This window comes from Taudactylus pleione, unplaced genomic scaffold (genome assembly GCF_031769625.1).
Source record: "Taudactylus pleione unplaced genomic scaffold, aTauple2 ptg000400l, whole genome shotgun sequence".
In the NCBI taxonomy this organism is placed as follows: Eukaryota; Metazoa; Chordata; class Amphibia; order Anura; family Myobatrachidae; genus Taudactylus; species Taudactylus pleione.
The window spans coordinates 2,524,510-2,545,368 of NW_028284802.1; the positions used below are offsets into that span (position 1 = coordinate 2,524,510).

Below are 20,859 nucleotides of genomic sequence, written 5' to 3' on the forward strand. Positions count from 1 at the left end.
ACATCATATATCTATAGCCTGCCTGTATACATCATATATCTATAGCCTGCGTACATACATCATATATCTATAGCCTGCGTGCATACATCATATATCTATTGCCTGCGTGCATACATCATATATCTATAGCCTGCGTGCATACATCATATATCTATAGCCTGCGTGCATGCATCATATATCTATAGCCTACCTGTATGCATCATATATCTATAGCCTACCTGTATACATCATATATCTATAGCCTGCGTGCATGCATCATATATCTATAGCCTGCGTGCATGCATCATATATCTATAGCCTGCGTGAATACATCATATATCTATAGCCTGCCTGTATACATCATAGATCTATAGCCTGCCTGTATACATCATATATCTATAGCCTGAGTGCATACATCACATATCTATAGCCTGCGTGCATACATCATATATCTATAGCCTGCGTGCATACATCATATATCTATAGCCTGCGTGCATGCATCATATATCTATAGCCTACCTGTATGCGTCATATATCTATAGCCTGCGTGCATGCATCATATATCTATAGCCTGTGTGCATGCATCATATATCTATAGCCTGTGTGCATGCATCATATATCTATAGCCTGCGTGCATGCATCATATCTATAGCCTGCGTGCATACATCATATATCTATAGCCTGCGTGCATGCATCATATATCTATAGCCTACCTGTATGCATCATATATCTATAGCCTACCTGTATACATCATATATCTATAGCCTGCGTGCATACATCATATATCTATAGCCTGCGTGCATGCATCATATATCTATAGCCTACCTGTATACATCATATATCTATAGCCTGCGTGCATACATCATATATCTATAGCCTGCGTGCATACATCATATATCTATAGCCTGCGTGCATGCATCATATATCTATAGCCTTCGTGCATGCATCATATATCTATAGCCTGCGTGCATGCATCATATCTATAGCCTGCGTGAATACATCATATATCTATAGCCTGCGTGTATACATCATAGATCTATAGCCTGCCTGTATACATCACATATCTATAGCCTGAGTGCATACATCACATATCTATAGCCTGCGTGCATACATCATATATCTATAGCCTGCGTGCATGCATCATATCTATAGCCTGCGTGAATACATCATATATCTATAGCCTGCCTGTATACATCATATATCTATAGCCTGCGTGCTGCTTTGCAATTGCGATCCTTGCTGAATCACCCCCAAAGCCAGGTTTCACCCTAGAAAAGGCAATGATACTTTATATCAACTCATCTGAGTTTCATTACAATATGAATCACAGTGTGGAATTAATTTTGTTTGATCTTGCATATTTTAATGTATAAACAAAAATGGCAGCTGCTCAATCAATCTAGCAGTACTAATCAGGTGCATGAAAGGGAGGGGTCATACTAAGTAGAAAAAGGAGGGGGATTTAACCCCCTATTGTACCTCAGCACACTGAATAATACCTGCAACAATATATGAAGACTATATGGTCATAGAAATTCAGAGATATTAGTTGCATGCATTTGCAAATACATGGGAGGCTGCTGGGCCACGTCACGGCTTCTCTGTTACCAGCAGTCCCTAACACTAAGGGGTTCACGTCTGGGGCGCAGTGCACCCCAAAAAACGTCCAGCCCAGGACCCCCCCAGGGCATCACACGAAAATGGAAAAAGAGTGACAGTGCAGTGTAAAGTATAGCTGTGTGTGAGTAATCATTAAGTGTGGAATGAGAGGTTAAAATATATGTGAAAAAATACATGAATAATAAACAAACATAAAACAGTGGCAAACGCAGGATTTTTTTGGGGGGGTTCCAAATCTCTCTCTATATATACAGACACACACATATATATGTATATATACACACTTTGTGTATATATATATATATATATATATATATGAGAGATACACTCCCGTTTTTAGTTATGTGTATCTGTCTGTAATGTTACTCTTATGCAGTGCCCCTAATGCTGTGCCCCCAGTAGTTTTGTCGCATATGCGTGGCCCCCTTAAGTAGTGTCCCTTATGCATGGCCCCCTAAAGTGGCCCCCTTAACTAGTGCCCATTATACATGCCCCCCCTCCCTCCGCCCAGTACTTACCTCACCACCACGCTGTCTCCCGCTTCGCCGCTGCTTTGGCTGGATCAGGCTCTTCACATCGCGCGGGTGACGTCATGACGTCACCCGCGCAGTGCATCACTGGGAACGCTGGCCTCTGAAGCGATCGGAGGATTCTTTAGCCTCCGGTCTCTTCAGAGGCCAGTGTTCACAGTGCAGGGAGCCACAGAAGTCGGAGACGGAGCGCTGTCTCCGTCTCTGAAAAAAAAGAATTTTGGATCATCAGGGGGGGTTTCTGGGTACTCAGAAACCCCCCCTGCGTGCGCGGGTGTAAAAGGTGATGTGAAAAGCAACTATGTGTATTAAGTGGTGATGCCATGAGGGGGATCACTTAGGTCACTTGACTCACTTGACTCATTTATTATAATATTCATGTGCACTTCACCCTTTGGGGAGAATTCTATTTAAAGAAGTTGTTTATTAAACGTTAAGTTTTACCTAAACTCATAATTTCAATACCATTTACTTTTCAATTTATTAGAGTGCCCCCACAAAGACATATTTGTCTTTTCTTTTTTTTTACTCTTTGCATCAAAAGTACCCTTTAATGTGTTCAGCACAAATCCTGGGGAGGAACCACCAACCTAGAGTCATCCAGAATTTTTTGGAAGTGAGAACTAATATACTGGTAGAGCTGAGAAAATTAATGAAATGAATCAAAATCTATAGTTCCATTTAACCCATCAGGATAAAGAGTTTGCAAGTGAAACATCCATAAAGCTTCTTTTTCACACAGATGTTTAAAACTATGTCCTCCTCTACTAGTCTGCTGCCATCTGTGCATAGCCTAACCAGCGATGGTTAATTAATGTTGGTACAAAAAAAAACATCAACCATCGATTATTGGCTATCGGTTCTATAAATATATTCTACTTCTCTGAGGCTGCAGCTCACTTTCACTTTCTCTCTCTCTAAGCTTTTATTTCACCTTCTGCCTGGTAACTGCTGATCATCTGCCTGCTCATTTTTCTATTGGTCAGAGACCCAGCCACCGCCCAATCAGCAGAGAGAACCACACACCCCCTGTATACAGAGTTGCCAAGTCACTGGGTTACATTAATATACTCAGTGTCTCTGGGGGCAAGTTTGTGTTATTAACCCTCCAGAATCCCCACAATATCAATAGATCACCCAGCGGAGGATGCAGAAATCCCCCTTCTACCTGCTTATCCTCTGGGTCTCAGGAGTGTATTGTGGTGAGTATGTCGGGTGGGGAACGGGTATACATTAGTAACATGTACAGAGGTGTCCTTACACATCTCTGAATCTGTATAGGAAGTGCTACAATGTAGCTGCCGCACCTTTTTCTTTCCAAGTTCCGTTGTGCTTCATATAAAGACTCAGGTGTCTTATATTGCATGAGACCTGGCTGCTCACTGGCGTATTGAAGCTAGATACATGAGGATACATCTGTGTGTCAGTTAAGACATACAGATGAAATATTGTCGCAGTATATAGGGCAGGATGCTCTTTTGTGGGTGTTTTTGTTGTTGATGCAGCATTCACACACACTGTATAAATGACTTGCCTATAGTATCACCATAGCAGCGTGTATTTATACAAAAATTATATACAGCCATGGCCAAAAGTTTTGAGAATGACACAAGTATTGGTTTTCACAAAGTGTGCTGCTTCAGTGTTATTAGACCTTTATGTCAGATGTTACTTATGGTCTACTGACGTAACATTACAGGCATTTCATAAGTGTCAAAGGGGCCTATTCATCATTACTAAAACATTGATGGAGGTAATTATTAGGTTTAGAAATCGCATGGAGTTCTACCTAATTACCGGAGGAATTCATCATTCCTCCTCTACATTAATATCTGTTCCGAAAAGATGTCATTTTTGCGATGACAGCTTTTTGGGATATAGATAGTTTTCCCTCTCTACTCTAACTTACCGCAGCTGGAATCCGTGCTGCGCATGCTCTGTTACATTCACAAAAGCGGTGCATGGGCAGCACTACCTACAGCTGCAGTAATTCTGTGTCGGTCCACCCCCCCTCCCCACCTTACCTCGCAGCTTGTCAAAGGCTCTGCCGCGGACCCCGACCTCTGCCCGGCCCTGGTCTGCAGTGGACAGTATTGCAAAACAGAGGGGGCGGACTGAAGATTTTTTAATTTTTTTTTATTTTACTGCTGCTACTGCTACCGGGAAGCATCTCCCCTCCGGTCCCCGGTGGCACTTGTAAGTGCAGTCAATTGAAACATGTATCACCGGGGAACAGAGGGGAGACGCTACCCGGCAGCAGCAGCAGCATTGCGTAGGGGAGAACACACAACACATCATCCTCCAACCAACCTCTCCTTAGACAGGCCTCACGAAAAGTGTGACAAACTTCCCCATCAACAGTCCTAAAAATTGTGAGTTGTAATTAATTAAAAATTAACAGTAATCAATTTCCATTTCACATTTTTTTAGTTGCCTCCGCCGTGTTTTAATGCGCTCATATGTAAAATGTCATGATCTTCGCTTGTAAACTGTGGATTTGTATAGAAAGAAAGAAGTACAGAAGGACAAATTTTCGCTTTGATATAGTAGAGAAGATAGAAAAGAAAAAAATAGTTGATAAGCTAAATCCTTTTCTAATTCCGTACCTGACCTGTAGAGGGTGAATGCTATGCAAAAATTGTGTTTTTTCATTAATTCGAAATTAACAGTAATTTTGATTTCACATTTTTTTAGTTGCCTCCACCGTGTTTTAATACGCTCATATGTAAAATGTCACGATCGTGGCTTGTACTTAGCTTAGAGGATACCACGTACTACGCATGTGGATATCTATATTTAGAATTGTGAATGCTATTCTTTTTCTTTTCCATGTACTCTAACGATAGGAAAACGGTCCTACCTTTTGTGCATGTTACATTATTATTATTGACTAATGACCATTAACTATGGAACTCTTTGTTATAATGTACACAATACCATTTGGAATTTTTGTGTTTGATGTTTAACACCATAAGAACTGAATGAGCTATTTAAAGCATCAAGGTCAATCTGTGATGCAGGGGTCTAGTTACTAAGCAGTGTTAGGAGACAGAGTGAAAAGTGATAAGAAAGTGATAAGGTGCCAGCCAATCAGCTCCCAAATGTCATCTCACAGGCTGTGTTTAAAAAATGACAGTTGGGAGCTGATTGGCTGGCACCTTATCACAGACTTATCACTTTTCACTCTGTCTCCTAACACTGCTTAGTAACTAGACCCCGCAGTGCCTTATTTGAGCATACAATTTGTGTTCCAATCCTTATTTGGTGAGGATTTAACATATGGCTATACCATAGCAAACTATAGGATAAACTGAGTAGCATTTTGCTGCTATTTATACATAAACCTTTTGTTACACGTTATATAAATCTGTATATGTATATTACAATGAATTCACGTGTAACAAATTAGGTGTGCTCATGCATCACTTTCTTTGAACACTGTATTTTAAAACAATAAATGGAATATTCATTGTGATAGCCCTACATTTATGGTTACTGCTCTGACCAGGTGATGGTGCAACCCATTTTATTATACCTACAGCCATATTTCACTTGGTTGCTCAATCTCGTCTGATCTTGGTAACTAAATAGTGATAGGTCTGCTTAGTACCTGGATGGGAGACCCCTTGGGAATCCCAGGTGCTGTAGGTCAAAAGAGGTTGATTTGGATTAGACACACACAGGTAGAGCACTTAAACCAAATATGTGTTTAATCATACTTGTTCATTATTAACCATCTCCTATTTATATACCCAGTGAAATGGAGATCTAATAAATACTTTGCCACATTTTTTCATTATTTAACCACGTTTAAAACAGATGATCATTATATATCATCTGTCAATTGTGATCAGGATGTATGGTGCCGCATTATTTTATTGATGAATATTAAAAGTTATATTTTAATTATATATATATATATATATATATATATATATATATATATTATTCATAAGAGTGCCCCAGCGACTAGCTCTACTTTTCCTCTTTGATTTGTATAGAAAGACAGAAGGACAAATTTTCGCTTTTATATATTAGAAGATTACATTAGGTTTATGCAAAGAGTCAATATTTGCAGTGTTGAACCTTCTTTTTCAAGACCTCTGCAATTCGCCCTGGCAAGCTGTCACTGAACTTCTGGGGAGTTTTCTGGCCATGGACCCAAAATTTTGATGTTTTGTTCCCCGAGCCACTTAGTTATCACTTTTGCCTTATGGCAAGGTGCTCCATCATGCTGGAAAAGGCATTGTTTGTCACCAAACTGTTCTTGGATGATTGGGAGAAGTTGCTCTTGGAGGATATTTTGGTACCATTCTTTATTCATGGCTGTGTTCTTAGGCAAAATTGTGAGTGATCCCACTCCCTTGGCTGAGAAGCAACCCCACACAAGAATGGTCTCAGGATGCTTTACTGTTGGCATGACACAGGACTGATGGTAGCTCTCACCTTTCCTTCTCCAGCCAAGCATTTTTCCAGATGCCCCAAACAATTTGAAAGGGGATTCATCAGAGAGAATAACATTTCCCCAGTCCTCAGCAGTCCAATCCCTGTACCTTTCTCCAGAATATCAGTCTGTCCCTGATGTTTTTCCTGGAGAGAAGTGGCCTCTTCGCTGCCCTTCTTGACACCAGACCATCCTCCAAAAGTCTTCACTTCACTGTGCATGCAGATGCACTCACACCTGCCTACTCTCATTTCTGAGCAAGCTCTGCACTGGTGGTGCCCCGATCCCGCAGCTGAATAAACTTTAGGAGACGGTCCTGGTGCTTGCTGGACATTCTTGGGTGCCCTGAAGCCTTATTCAGAACTATTGAACTGCTCTCCTTGAAGTTCTTGATGATCCAATAAATGGTTGATTTAGGTGCAATGTTACTAGCAGCAATATCCTTGCCTGTGAAGCCTTTTTTGTGCAAAGCAAGGATGATTGCACATATTTCCTTGCAGTTAACCATGGTTAACAGAGGAAGAACAATTATTTCAAGCACCACCCTCCTTTTAAAGCTTCCAGTCTGTTATTCTAACTCAATCAGCATGGCAGAGTGATCTCCAGCCTTGTCCTCGTCAACACTCTCACCTGTGTTAACAAGGGAATCACTGACATGATGCTACCTGGTCCTTTTGTTGCAAGGCTGAAATGCAGTGGAAATGTTGTTTTTGGGATTAAGTTAATTGCAAAGAGAGACTTTGCAAGTAATTGCAATGCATTCGATCACGCTTCATGACATTCTGGAGTATATGCAAATTGCCATCATAAAAACCGAAGCAGCAGACTTTGTGAAAACCAATACTTGTGTAATTCTCAAAACTTTTGGCCATGGTTGTATACTATAGGAGTGCATAATGGTGCAGTGTATGTATGACCTAAAGTATGCCCGGCAGCCAGTGGTATAACTAGGGGCATATTAACTAGGTATGAACATTGTAGGGCAATCCTTGTGCCCATTGTAATACTACCTAGGTATAACACTGCTATACTACGAGGCGGCACCAGCACACCCTTACAGCATCTAACAAGATGGCCGCTTTGGTTGTGTTACCATCCCCAACTGATGGTTAGCAACCGTCCATGGTCTGGCACCGATGGTGAATAGTTTCCCATTGATGTTCACGAATGGTGAATATCAGCCGCAAAGGTGAAATGTTGTTTGGCAGTTGTGAAGTGTACATCCCATTGGTTGGATCATATACTTACTAGTTCAGCGTAAAGCCAGAATTACAGTGAGCAAACAAAAAGCAAGTTCTGTGTCACTGATATCCGGCCACCCCTGATATCAGGGGATTGCATTCCTCCCAATTGTCCTTATTTTGGTGTGACAGCCACGATTTGAGAGCTACATCTCACCTTCTGGATCAGACCTTGTGGACATGTCACCTTCTGCAGAGAGCGTGCGCATACAGGCAAAGCATCGGGAGGCCTATTTATCAAGCTCCAAGGCTGTAGATGTTCAGTTGTAATACAATAGTTATCATCTGAATCGGTATGAAATACTGACGGCTGACTAGCCGGTGGTTCTCATACCGACGCCAGAATCCCAAAGGTTCAACATCCCTACTGGGGCTGGTAAGTAGACTAACCCTTCCTTGGTAGTGCCTAACCCCAAGTCCCTTCATGGTGCCTAAACCTAAACCCTCCTCCCCGCACTCTAACCCTAACATTCCCGGGGTGGTACCTAACCCCATAGGCTCACTCTAACACTGCCAGGGGGTGCCTAACCCTAAGTCCTCCCAGGGGTACCTAACGGTACCTGCGGGTAATTCTAACCTGTCCCCGCTTACCTTCGTTCAGGATGCCGGCTGTCGGGACTTCGGCGTGGGGCATTTCCATTTGTATACTTCACTTGCTTTGGATGAGAATGCGCGTCTCAGGCAGGGGGCAGAAGAGGAGAACAGAACAGGTGGAGGAGAGGAGGAATCGATGAGGGAGCAGCAAGGAGATGTAGGAGAAGACAGATGGAGATGTTCTATGAGATAGAGGTGGGAGACATTATGGAAAAACAAAACCTTTGTACAAATGTGTTTCTGGTTTTTTTTTTGCTCTTAAAGCCAATAAAAATGGTTTGCAAAAAAAAACAAAAAAATCTTAATTTACTTAATCTTGATACTAGTACGGTCCTTTACACCTGAGGCATAACATGAACTAAGCATTTAAGTTAAGTTAAGATGGTATGAAGGAAATGAAAATATCTAAGGTCTACCCGAGTGAAACCGGGTGCATCAGCCAGTTATAGTATATGATAATTACCTAAGTTATTTTTACTCTACTGTTAGATAACTGTATGTATATAGATGACACTAGCCTGTATATTGTATGTGATATGTAACAGTCTCTATGTCTCCCTCAGATAGCCACACCCTGCGGTATTATTTGACGGGAGTATCAGGGAATGGATCTGGTCTGCCTGAGTTCTCTATTATTGGATATGTGGATGATCAACAGATAATCATTTATCACAGTGAGTCTCATGTCTTAAGTCCTGTGGCTCCATGGATGAATAAAGAGGGACCGGATTACTGGGAGCGGCAGACACAGATTGCTAGAGCCACCGAGACTGCATACAAACGTAGGGTGAATACAGCTATGAATCGCTTCAATCAGACTAGAGGTGAGACCCACTACACTCTATACAGCATAACATACACACTACACTGTATATACACACATAACATTCACACTACACTGTATATACACACATAACACACACTACACTGTATATACACACATAACACACACTACACTGTATATACACACATAACATACACACTACACTGTATATACACACATAACATACACACTACACTGTATACAGCATAACATACACACTACACTGTATATACACACATACACACTACACTGTATATACACACATACACACTACACTGTATATATACACATAACATTCACACTACACTGTATATACACACATAACACACACTACACTGTATATACACACATAACATACACACTACACTGTATACAGCATAACATACACACTACACTGTATATACACACATAACATTCACACTACACTGTATATATACACATAACATACACACTACACTGTATATACACATAACATACACACTACACTGTATACAGCATAACATACACACTACACTGTATATACACACATACACACTACACTGTATATACACACATAACATACACATTACACTGTATATACACACATAACATTCACACTACACTGTATATACACACATAACATTCACACTACACTGTATATATACACATAACATACACATTACACTGTATATACACACATAACATTCACACTACACTGTATATACACACATACACACTACACTGTTTATACACACATACACACTACACTGTATATACACACATAACATTCACATTACACTGTATATACACATAACATACACACTACACTGTTTACACAAACAACACACCCATTGCACTGTATATATGTAAGAAACAATACACTATGCATACACACACTATACTATATGCATACCTAACATGCATGGTATTGTATATACATACATAACACATTATACAGAATGTACATACGCTACACTATACACATACCATATACTCTTCATTCTATACACACTATATTGTACACACTACACATATAACATTCACACAATATTACACCCATAACAAACATACTTAACTGCGTCCAAAAATAGTGTAGACATCGTAACAAGCTTTGTTTTGCTCTGATGTCCCTGTATACATGCTTTGTTTTGCTCTGATGTCCCTGTATACATGCTTTGTGTTGCTCTGATATTCCTTTATTATTATTACCAGTTATTTATATAGCGCACACATATTCCGCAGCACTTTACAGAGAATAGTTGGCCATTCACATCAGTCCCTGCCCCAGTGGAGCTTACAATCTATATTCCCTATCACATGCACACACACACATACACACTAGGGTTAATTTTGATGGGAGCCAATTAACCTACCAGTATATTTTTGGAGTGTGGGAGGAAACCGGAGTACCCGGAGGAAACCCACGCAAGCACAGGGAGAATATACAAACTCCGCACAGTTAGGGCCGTGGTGGTAATTGAACCCACGACCTCAGTGCTGTGAGGCTGTAATGCTAACCATTACACCGTCTGTGCAGCCCATAATGCTTTGTGTTGCTCTGATGTCCCTGTATACATGCTTTGTGTTGCTCTGATGTCCCTGTATACATGATTTGTTTTGCTCTGATGTTCCTTTATACTAGGGGTGAGCGGGTTCGGTTCTACTCGGTTCCGTTTGGATTTAAAAACCGAATCTTATTGGCTATCCAAAACTCGTGACAGCTGATAGCGAATAAGATTTGGTTTTTAAATCCGAACGGAACTCTGATGTCCCTGTATACATGCTTTGTGTTGCTCTGATGTCCCTTTATACATGCTTTGTTTTGCTCTGATGTCCCTGTATACATGCTTTGTTTTGCCCTGATGTCCTTGTATACATGCTTTGTGTTGCTCTGATGTCCCTGTATACGTGCTTTGTGTTGCTCTGATGTCCCTGTATACATGCTTTGTGTTGCTCTGATGTCCCTGTATACATGCTTTGTGTTGCTCTGATGTCCCTGTATACATGCTTTGTGTTGCTCTGATGTCCCTGTATACATGCTTTGTGTTGCTCTGATGTCCCTGTATACATGCTTTGTTTTGCTCTGATGTCCCTGTATACATGCTTTGTTTTGTCCTGATGTCCCTGTATACATGCTTTGTTTTGCCCTGATGTCCCTTTATACATGCTTTGTTTTGCCCTGATGTCCCTGTATACATGCTTTGTTTTGCCCTGATGTCCCTGTATACATACTTTGTTTTGCTCTGATATCCCTGTATACATGCTTTGTGTTGCTCTGATGTCCCTTTATACATGCTTTGTGTTGCTCTGATGTCCCTGTATACATGCTTTGTGTTGCTCTGATGTCCCTTTATACATGCTTTGTGTTGCTCTGATGTCCCTGTATACGTGCTTTGTGTTGCTCTGATGTCCCTGTATACGTGCTTTGTTTTGCTCTGATGTCCCTGTATACGTGCTTTGTGTTGCTCTGATGTCCCTGTATACGTGCTTTGTGTTGCTCTGATGTCCCTGTATACGTGCTTTGTGTTGCTCTGATGTCCCTGTATATGTGCTTTGTGTTGCTCTGATGTCCTTGTATACGTGCTTTGTGTTGCTCTGATGTCCCTGTATACGTGCTTTGTTTTGCTCTGATGTCCCTGTATACGTGCTTTGTGTTGCTCTGATGTCCCTTTATACATGCTTTGTGTTGCTCTGATGTCCTTGTATACATGCTTTGTGTTGCTCTGATGTCCCTTTATACATGCTTTGTGTTGCTCTGATGTCCCTGTATACATGCTTTGTGTTGCTCTGATGCATACATGCCTACTCTCCCGATTTGGCCGGGAGCCTCCCGAAAATCGGGTGCGCTCCCGGCCCCCCGGAAAAGTAGGCAGGCCTCCCGAATTTTCCAGTCCCCCCCGCAATGTAGTGCTAAACCCCCACTGCGGAGGGGCTGATGACGCGATTCGCGCTGAATCGCGTCATCATAACCCCACCCCCCGCATAGCAATGCCGGAAATATCGTCATTTTGTTGTGGGGGCGGAGCCTAAATGACGCTATTGCGTGGCTCCGCCCCCAGGCCCACCCCTAAACACTGGTAAAGTGTCCGGCCACGCCCCTCTATACAGGCCCCGCCCCCCCTGCTACACCGACCTGGCTGCTTCCTCCCGGAGGAAGCAGCCAGGATGTAGGCAAGTATGCTCTGATGTCCCTGTATACATGCTTTGTGTTGCTCTGATGTCCCTGTATACATGCTTTGTGTTGCTCTGATGTCCCTGTATACATGCTTTGTGTTGCTCTGATGTCCCTGTATACAAGCTTTGTGTTGCTCTGATGTCCCTGTATACATGCTTTGTGTTGCTCTGATGTTCCTGTATACATGCTTTGTGTTGCTCTGATGTCCCTGTATACAAGCTTTGTGTTGCTCTGATGTCCCTGTATACGTGCTCTGTGTTGCTCTGATGTCCCTGTATACGTGCTTTGCGTTGCTCTGATGTCCCTGTATACGTGCTTTGCGTTGCTCTGATGTCCCTTTATACGTTCTTTGCGTTGCTCTGATGTCCCTTTATACGTGCTTTGCGTTGCTCTGATGTCCCTGTATACGTGCTTTGCGTTGCTCTGATGTCCCTGTATACGTGCTTTGCGTTGCTCTGATGTCCCTGTATACGTGCTTTGCGTTGCTCTGATGTCCCTGTATACGTGCTTTGCGTTGCTTTGATGTCCCTGTATACGTGCTTTGCGTTGCTCTGATGTCCCTGTATACATGCTTTGCGTTGCTCTGATGTCCCTGTATACGTGCTTTGCGTTGCTCTGATGTCCCTGTATACGTGCTTTGTGTTGCTCTGATGTCCCTGTATACGTGCTTTGTGTTGCTCTGATGTCCCTGTATACGTGCTTTGTGTTGCTCTGATGTCCCTGTATACGTGCTTTGTGTTGCTCTGATGTCCCTTTATACGTGCTTTGTGTTGCTCTGATGTCCCTGTATACGTGCTTTGTGTTGCTCTGATGTCCCTTTATACGTGCTTTGTTTTGCTCTGATGTCCCTTTATACGTGCTTTGTGTTGCTCTGATGTCCGTTTATACGTGCTTTGTGTTGCTCTGATGTCCCTGTATACGTGCTTTGTGTTGCTCTGATGTCCCTGTATACGTGCTTTGTGTTGCTCTGATGTCCCTGTATACGTGCATTGTGTTGCTCTGATGTCCCTTTATACGTGCTTTGTGTTGCTCTGATGTCCCTGCATACGTGCTTTGTGTTGCTCTGATGTCCCTGCATACGTGCTTTGTGTTGCTCTGATGTCCCTGCATACGTGCTTTGTGTTGCTCTGATGTCCCTGCATACGTGCTTTGTGTTGCTCTGATGTCCCTGCATACGTGCTTTGTGTTGCTCTGATGTCCCTGCATACGTGCTTTGTGTTGCTCTGATGTCCCTGCATACGTGCTTTGTGTTGCTCTGATGTCCCTGCATACGTGCTTTGTGTTGCTCTGATGTCCCTGCATACGTGCTTTGTGTTGCTCTGATGTCCCTGTATACGTGCTTTGTGTTGCTCTGATGTCCCTGTATACGTGCTTTGTGTTGCTCTGATGTCCCTTTATACGTGCTTTGTGTTGCTCTGATGTCCCTGTATACGTGCTTTGTGTTGCTCTGATGTCCCTTTATACGTGCTTTGTGTTGCTCTGATGTCCCTGTATACGTGCTTTGTGTTGCTCTGATGTCCCTGTATACGTGCTTTGTGTTGCTCTGATGTCCCTGTATACGTGCTTTGTGTTGCTCTGATGTCCCTGTATACGTGCTTTGTGTTGCTCTGATGTCCCTTTATACGTGCTTTGTGTTGCTCTGATGTCCCTTTATACGTGCTTTGTGTTGCTCTGATGTCCCTGTATACGTGCTTTGTGTTGCTCTGATGTCCCTGTATACATGCTTTGTGTTGCTCTGATGTCCCTGTATACATGCTTTGTGTTGCCCTGATGTCCCTGTATACATGCTTTGTGTTGCTCTGATGTCCCTTTATACATGCTTTGTTTTGCTCTGATGTCCATGTATACATGCTTTGTTTTGCTCTGATATCCCTTTATACATTCTTTTAAAGTGGACATTTCTTATTGAATCACCACAAGTGTTTGATTCAAAGCAACAGATTCTTGTACTGCAGTCGCCTTCCATGTTTCCCGTTCACCAAGGCGCATCACCATCACTGCCCGCTGTACGCCTGTCTTTGTAGGGGGTATATTTACTAAAGGTCGATTTTAATAGATTTTGATCAATGTTGTATTTCTGGGGCTAAATCACACGTTTACTAATAGGCAATTTTTGTAAAAAAAAAAATTTAAGTATTAGTAAATGTGTGATTTAGCCCCAGAAACACAACATCGATGTTGATCAATTTTTTTATAGATTTTAAATCAGTAAAATTTGATTAAAATCGACCTTTAGTAAATATACCCCAAAGAGTCTTAATTTCACCCTACTTTCCTGCCAGAGACTGTGTTTTTCAAACTTTATCCATTTCCTTTTTTCCATTTGACCTATGTAAGAAACACAGGGCCTGATTCAGAGCCGGACGCTATTTGCGGACGGTCGTTCTGAAAAAGGGGCCGGATATTTAAATTAAGCGCTCGCTCTTTGCGGTCTGTGGACGCCTCTATGTCTGAGCGAGCGTCCGAAAAATGCGCTCGCTATTTTGTAAAGACGCCCCTTTGCCGTTCGTATCATACATCATCTCCTGTATTTATTAGATTAATCGGGAACATCGAAAGGCATCTGAACTGCTCGCCAAGAAATCTGCCCGATCAAAGCACTCCTACAGGAGCATTGCTCGAGTACCGCGGTTCCGCCTATACTCCCAGTGCAGTGCACACAGTGCTCTGTCGGAGAGTGACTCTGTGTGTGCCTGCGGAGGGTTGAACTGTCCGGTTGGCCCAAATGACTTTTCCCTGCACTCAGAGGAAGGGGGCGGAGCCTTCAGTGTTGGGACCGCAGTGCACTGCCCCTGTGACTGACTATCCCTGTTGGCTGCTCCTAGGGAGGTCGGGATGGGAAGGCTGTGTAAGTGACAGCAGGTGAGATTTGTAAGTTGAACTGTGGCGTCAGTGGGGGAGCGCCCAGTGCAGACCAGCCATAGCATACAGTAGCTGCACAGAGACTGACTACTCACCGTACCTGCAAGTAAGCCCCTGCTTTGCCTCCAGGAATTCAGGCAGCTCCGTTCTAATCTGCTGCAGCACAAGCCATGGGGGCGGAGCCACAGCAGCCCTGCACTGAAGGAGCCACAGGACGGAGCAGGAGCAGAAGCAGCAGTTACGGTAAGTGTACTACAATTATCTTCTTGCAGCAGTGTCTGTACAGTGTGGAACTACAAGACTCTGCATGCCCTGCCATAGGTCAAGCTGAGACTTGTAGTTCCACAAAGCTGGAAAGCCATCCCTTACTCAAGATCAGTTTCACTCACACTCTGTGATGGGAACAGACACACACACATTTTATATCTATCTCATATCTCCTATCTATCTCATATCTACTGTATCTCATATCTATCTATCTATCTCATATCTATCTATCTCATATCTGTCTATCTATCATCTATCTCATATCTACTGTATCTCATATCTATCTCATATCTACTGTATATCATATCTACTGTATCTCATATCTATCTATCTATCTATCTATCTATCTATCTATCTATCTATCTATCTATCTATCTATCTATCTATCTATCTATCTATCTATCTCTCATATCTATCTATCTATCTATCTATCTATCTATCTATCTATCTATCTATCTATCTATCTATCTTAAAGTGATCCAAGGAAATGGAAAACAAAAGCCCTCACCAGGTTTTAGAGAAATATATAGTTTAATGTGCCACAGTCGTACCCATGCAGGTAGCCAGCTCAATTGTGATGCCACATGCCGACGGCTGGGGACAAGATGGAGGTGCGTTTCCAAGCTTGATACTCATAGATGCCCTCTAGACTGTGATAGCGGGAATGCGCACTCGCGGCAGCAGCTGTGAACCTGGAAGTGCTGGGTGCGCTTAATGCATGGTGTACTTTGGATTACAGCAGATGATGGCTGGACACACTGCGTGGTAGGTAAGCACCTTTTCTTTGAGCGCTCACTGGTTTGTGAGTTAAAGTACTTCACTATATACAGTATATGGGGCCGGGAAGGCAGTGTGGTGTGTGTGCTGCTGTTGATGCATTCTGTGATGACCCTGGTGCTGAGTTGTTACTGTTGGTATACCTGGATAAAGGACTTTCAGGATCCCAAACGCCAGCATGTGGCATCTGTAATGAGCAACAATTGAGCTGGCTGCCTGCGTGGTATGACGGTGGCATATTAAAAGTTTATATTTCTTCACAACATGGTGAATGCTTTCGTTTTCCATTGCCTGGGATCACTTGCTAGATTTAGTAGGGCGCCGCATCCTGCCCGATTTTAAAAGGGCAAAATGGGCCCTGCCCTTTTAGGAGCACCCTGCTAAAACAGCATGCCCTCAGCCTTTCCCACCCACGAGCTGCAGTGTCCTGTGGGTGGGAAAAGTTGCGGTGACCTTTTGGCATCTATTCGTCCTGAAGGGAGAGCTTGCTTTGCCTCCGGCAATTCCAAGCGTGACAAATTGGAGGCGTCCCCCTTTGGCGCGTGCTGAGACTCCTGGCCTGGCCCCCACGGCTCCCAGCCGTTCCCACAGCCTAGCAGGAACACTGTATATACATAGTGTATACTGTATACCGGATACAGGTCTCAGATGCACAGATATTCATTTACAGATGATCCCCGTGACATTATGTAGCACAGCAATAAAAAATTTAATGCTGCTAGGACTTCCAGTAGCAGTTTAATAAAAAAAACAACCCACAGAATTGTTAAAAAAAAGATAATAAAAATATTATTTATTTTAATAAAGTATTTTTTCCTCCTCTACTCCTACACTATCTCAATCAAGAGATGAGATACTGTATATAACTGCGATCCTTCTAAAACAGGCAGCCGGTGATAGCTTTTCTTGTCTTCAGTTGTTAATAGGGAGAAGACCTCTGGCAAAAAGAACAGTTTTTGCCAGATTTAGGCTCTTTTTTGATAAATCGAAGTCTAATGGGCATATTAACTAATCTAATTTTTCAGGAAATCCCCCAAAAAACATCTGTTTCAGGGGATATCCAAAAATGTAAGTATCTCCTGGATGTTTATGTTCACAATAGAAGCCCCCATAGGTTTCTGTAGGGGCTGCTATATTGTGAGATTTACCAAGCTTGACCCTGTTAGCTAACACCATTGTAGCCCATGGGCTACACATATGGCAGATATTACTGGGATATTACTGCGCCCCTGTCACTGGATGCCATTTTATAATACATCCAGGCAGTAAATAATTTCTTATTGCCATGATAAGAGGCTATAAGAAATTCTAATTAGTTAAAACCCGATAATATATGGACCCCTAAAAATGAGAAAGTGCCCAGCTACTTGGCTATAATGCTTTTTAGCCATTCATTTTACACAGTAGACAGGGGTCCTCTTTTTTATATTATAGAGAGCCCTTCAAATATATTTACTTTGTATAGAAATGGAAGCTGACCACGTGGATGGAATCTGCCACCTGCACTGCACAGAGAAGCTACAGTACCAAGGCGACGCAGACTGTCCAGACAAGCTATAAGGTAGGTGGCTTTCAGCCAATAATACTTTACCCTTACCACTGCCTATGGTTCTTCAGTGTTGTGTAACTACAAAAAAATAGCATGTCCTATCACAGGGCAAGCTAAAACTTGTAGTTCCAAAATACCTTGGGGATGCATAGTTTACACTGTTTAATAAACAGCCACCAAAAAAAAACACATAGAGGCCTATTTATCAATTAATATTCACCTTCTTCTGCGTCCAGCCCCTGTCACCTTCAGCCCCAGACCCCATCACCTTCCTCTGTCAACAGGAACCATCACCTTCTTCTGCGTCCAGCCCGTCACCTTCTGCCCCAGACCCCATCACCTTCCTCTGTCACCAGGAACCATCACCTTCTTTTGCGTCCAGCCCCTGTCACCTTCTGCCCCAGACCCCATCACATTCCTCTGTCACCAGGAACCATCACCTTCTTCTGCGTCCAGCCCGTCACCTTCTGCCCCAGACCCCATCACATTCCTCTGTCACCAGGAACCATCACCTTCTTCTGCATCCAGCCCCTGTCACCTTCTGCCCCAGACCCCATCACCTTCCTCTTGTCACCAGGAACCATCACCTTTGTCTGGCCCAGCCTCCTTTATATTCTTCTGCCCCCACCTTCCTTTACATCCAGCCCCTGTCACCCCAGCTTTTCGGAGTTTAGTCCCGGTAGTTTACACCATCTTTAGATGGTATAAACTACTGTAAGCCTATGGAGGCTCCAAGGGCAGGAGGGAGATCTTTAGATCTCTCCCCCGCAACCCCCAGCCGGCTACGGAAGCTGATGTTGTGCGCATGCGCAGTGCCAGCTTTCCCAGGAGAAGTCTTTCACTTCTGTGAAAGACTTCTGTAATTTGCCGGGGATATAAATCTCAGGGACTGCAGTTACCACAAACTACTGTCCCTGCATGTTCCCCTTTGTACATAGTGGGAATATTTTCATTAAAAAGCTTTAAAAAGTTGAATATAAGGAGGAAAACCCCCCCCAAAAATGTAAGGGGCATGAATCAGGAACTCGCATATAGTGCTATGGATTGTTTGAGGGAGGGGGCCCCAAACTGGTGTCTTGCCTAGGGCCCCATAAGGTCTAAATCCGGCTCTGGTTACGAGCGCACGATTTCTGACCGCAATGACTGGTTGCCGCATGCGCATTATGACCCATACGCATGCGCAGTTGTGGAACATCGCTCGGAGCGACTTACGAGCGGCTCTGAATCAGGCCCACAGATCACTATGTAAGCAGCATGTATCACTGTTTTCTCTTCATCATACTTCTGCTGTAAATCACACGTCTTTTTCAAGCATTTGGCTTTTCCTTCAAATAATCCAACATGCTCTCATCCTGAACTTGGGTCACGTGATCAAACTCTTCCATCGTCCGCCCCAGGCAGACCAAGCACCACACTACTGCACTAACCACAGATCTTTTATTTTCCTTTGAACTTAATGGGTCACTTTCTGTTTCATAAAGCCATGTAAGAACAGCACAAAAATCTACTGCAAAGGTTAATTAGCTCTGCAGACCACAGTCCCCATTTTTTATCAATGGGGACTAAGGTCTGGCCACCATTATTATTATTATTATTATCGTTTATTTATATGGCGCCATAAATGTTCCACAGCGCCTTACAAAGTACATAAACAAAAAAGTGACTTACAGTACAATACATTACAGGACCAGGACATGGATAATATACATTGATACATTGGTGACCATAACACCCACATAAGCAACCAAAGTGTTAGGTGCCCTAGTGCATACTTGCCGACTATCTGACTGCCCCTTCAGATGACAAGTGCTTGCGGGTGGGGCGGGGCCACACAATTGCATCATTTTGGCCCCGCCCCCGCTACACTGCCGATATTACAGGCAGTGTGAAGCAGGGGGCGGGGCCAAAATGACGCGATTTCACGTGAATCGCGTCACTGCCCCCCCCTGTTGCGGGGCTTTTACATGGAATTGCGGGGGGATAGGAGGGGTTGGCGGCAGCCGGGAGGCTTGCCTGCCTTCCTGGGAGGTCGGAAGCGGCACTCGATTTTTGGGAGGCTCCTGACCAAATCGGCAGGGTAGGCAAGTATGCTAGTGGGGAGTAAGAAGTAGATGAAAATAAAGTAACAGAAGCACAAGAGGGTAGAGGGCCCTGCTCGTAAGAGCTTACATTATAAAGGGGAGGGGCAGACAGACAGGCATGATACACATGGGGAAGACTGGGATGTTTCATCCCGTTTGTTTATGCCATGGTCAGATGGCATAAACCACTTTATGGCTCCGGAGGTATTCTCACAGGAGAGGGGTCTTACAATCCCGCTCCCGCAGCCTCCAACTGGCTTCTGAAACTGACACTGTGCACCCGTGTCAGCTTCTCAGTAGGAATCTTTCTAAAATGTGAAAGACTCCTCCAATATGGGCGGGATGTAACTGGTAGGGACAGCGGTTATGGCTACTGCTTTCCCTGCAAATTACAATTAGTACATTGAAGGAGGAATTGTTCAATGTGCACACGGCATCTGTTCTCATGTGTAAGGAGAGCCTGGGGGCTGCCCAGCATCTCGGAGAGTGCTGGGCACGCCCCCAAAGTGACGAAAACGGGGGAAGCCACAAGGCTTTGCCCCATTTTCCATAGACTCCGCCCACTTTCCCCATAAACCAGGCCCCTTTTCGGACGCGCGCTCGACATGTCCCTCCTTGAGGTCTGGAAGGGGGTTGGGAGGTATGGGAATGTATTCAGGCACTCACCGTCAGCTTAGCAGATCCAAGCAACTGCGTGCAACAATCGACGATCTGAGAAACCCTATGATCGTATAACACAGTAGCTGCTCAGATCAACTTAATGGTCTTTCACAGGTGCTTGAAAACGAAGGGGTTTAGGGGCCTATTCATCATCACTTATTTTTCACAAAAACATGTGAAAATTAACATTTTCACATACTTTTGTAAAAAGTAAGTGTCGGGCTATTCATCAAGTTCTGAATTTCTTTTCTTTTTTATGAAGTTGATGGTGTTACTGA

General features: G+C 43.4%; 1 protein-coding gene and 1 pseudogene across 1 annotated transcript in view; both read left to right on the forward strand.

Moving 5' to 3' along the window:
* The first annotated feature begins 3,195 nt into the window (after positions 1-3,195).
* The window catches only part of LOC148506515 (class I histocompatibility antigen, F10 alpha chain-like), a 66,246-nt gene continuing 48,582 nt past the window's right edge, over positions 3,196-20,859 (forward strand). The window contains exons 1-2 of the mRNA XM_088446531.1: positions 3,196-3,331; positions 8,972-9,232. Coding sequence (XP_088302657.1) covers positions 3,277-3,331; positions 8,972-9,232 — 316 coding nt within the window. The 5' untranslated portion in view covers positions 3,196-3,276. The remainder of the gene's footprint in view (positions 3,332-8,971; positions 9,233-20,859) is intronic.
* LOC148506516 (5S ribosomal RNA) lies at positions 5,663-5,780 on the forward strand (annotated as a pseudogene).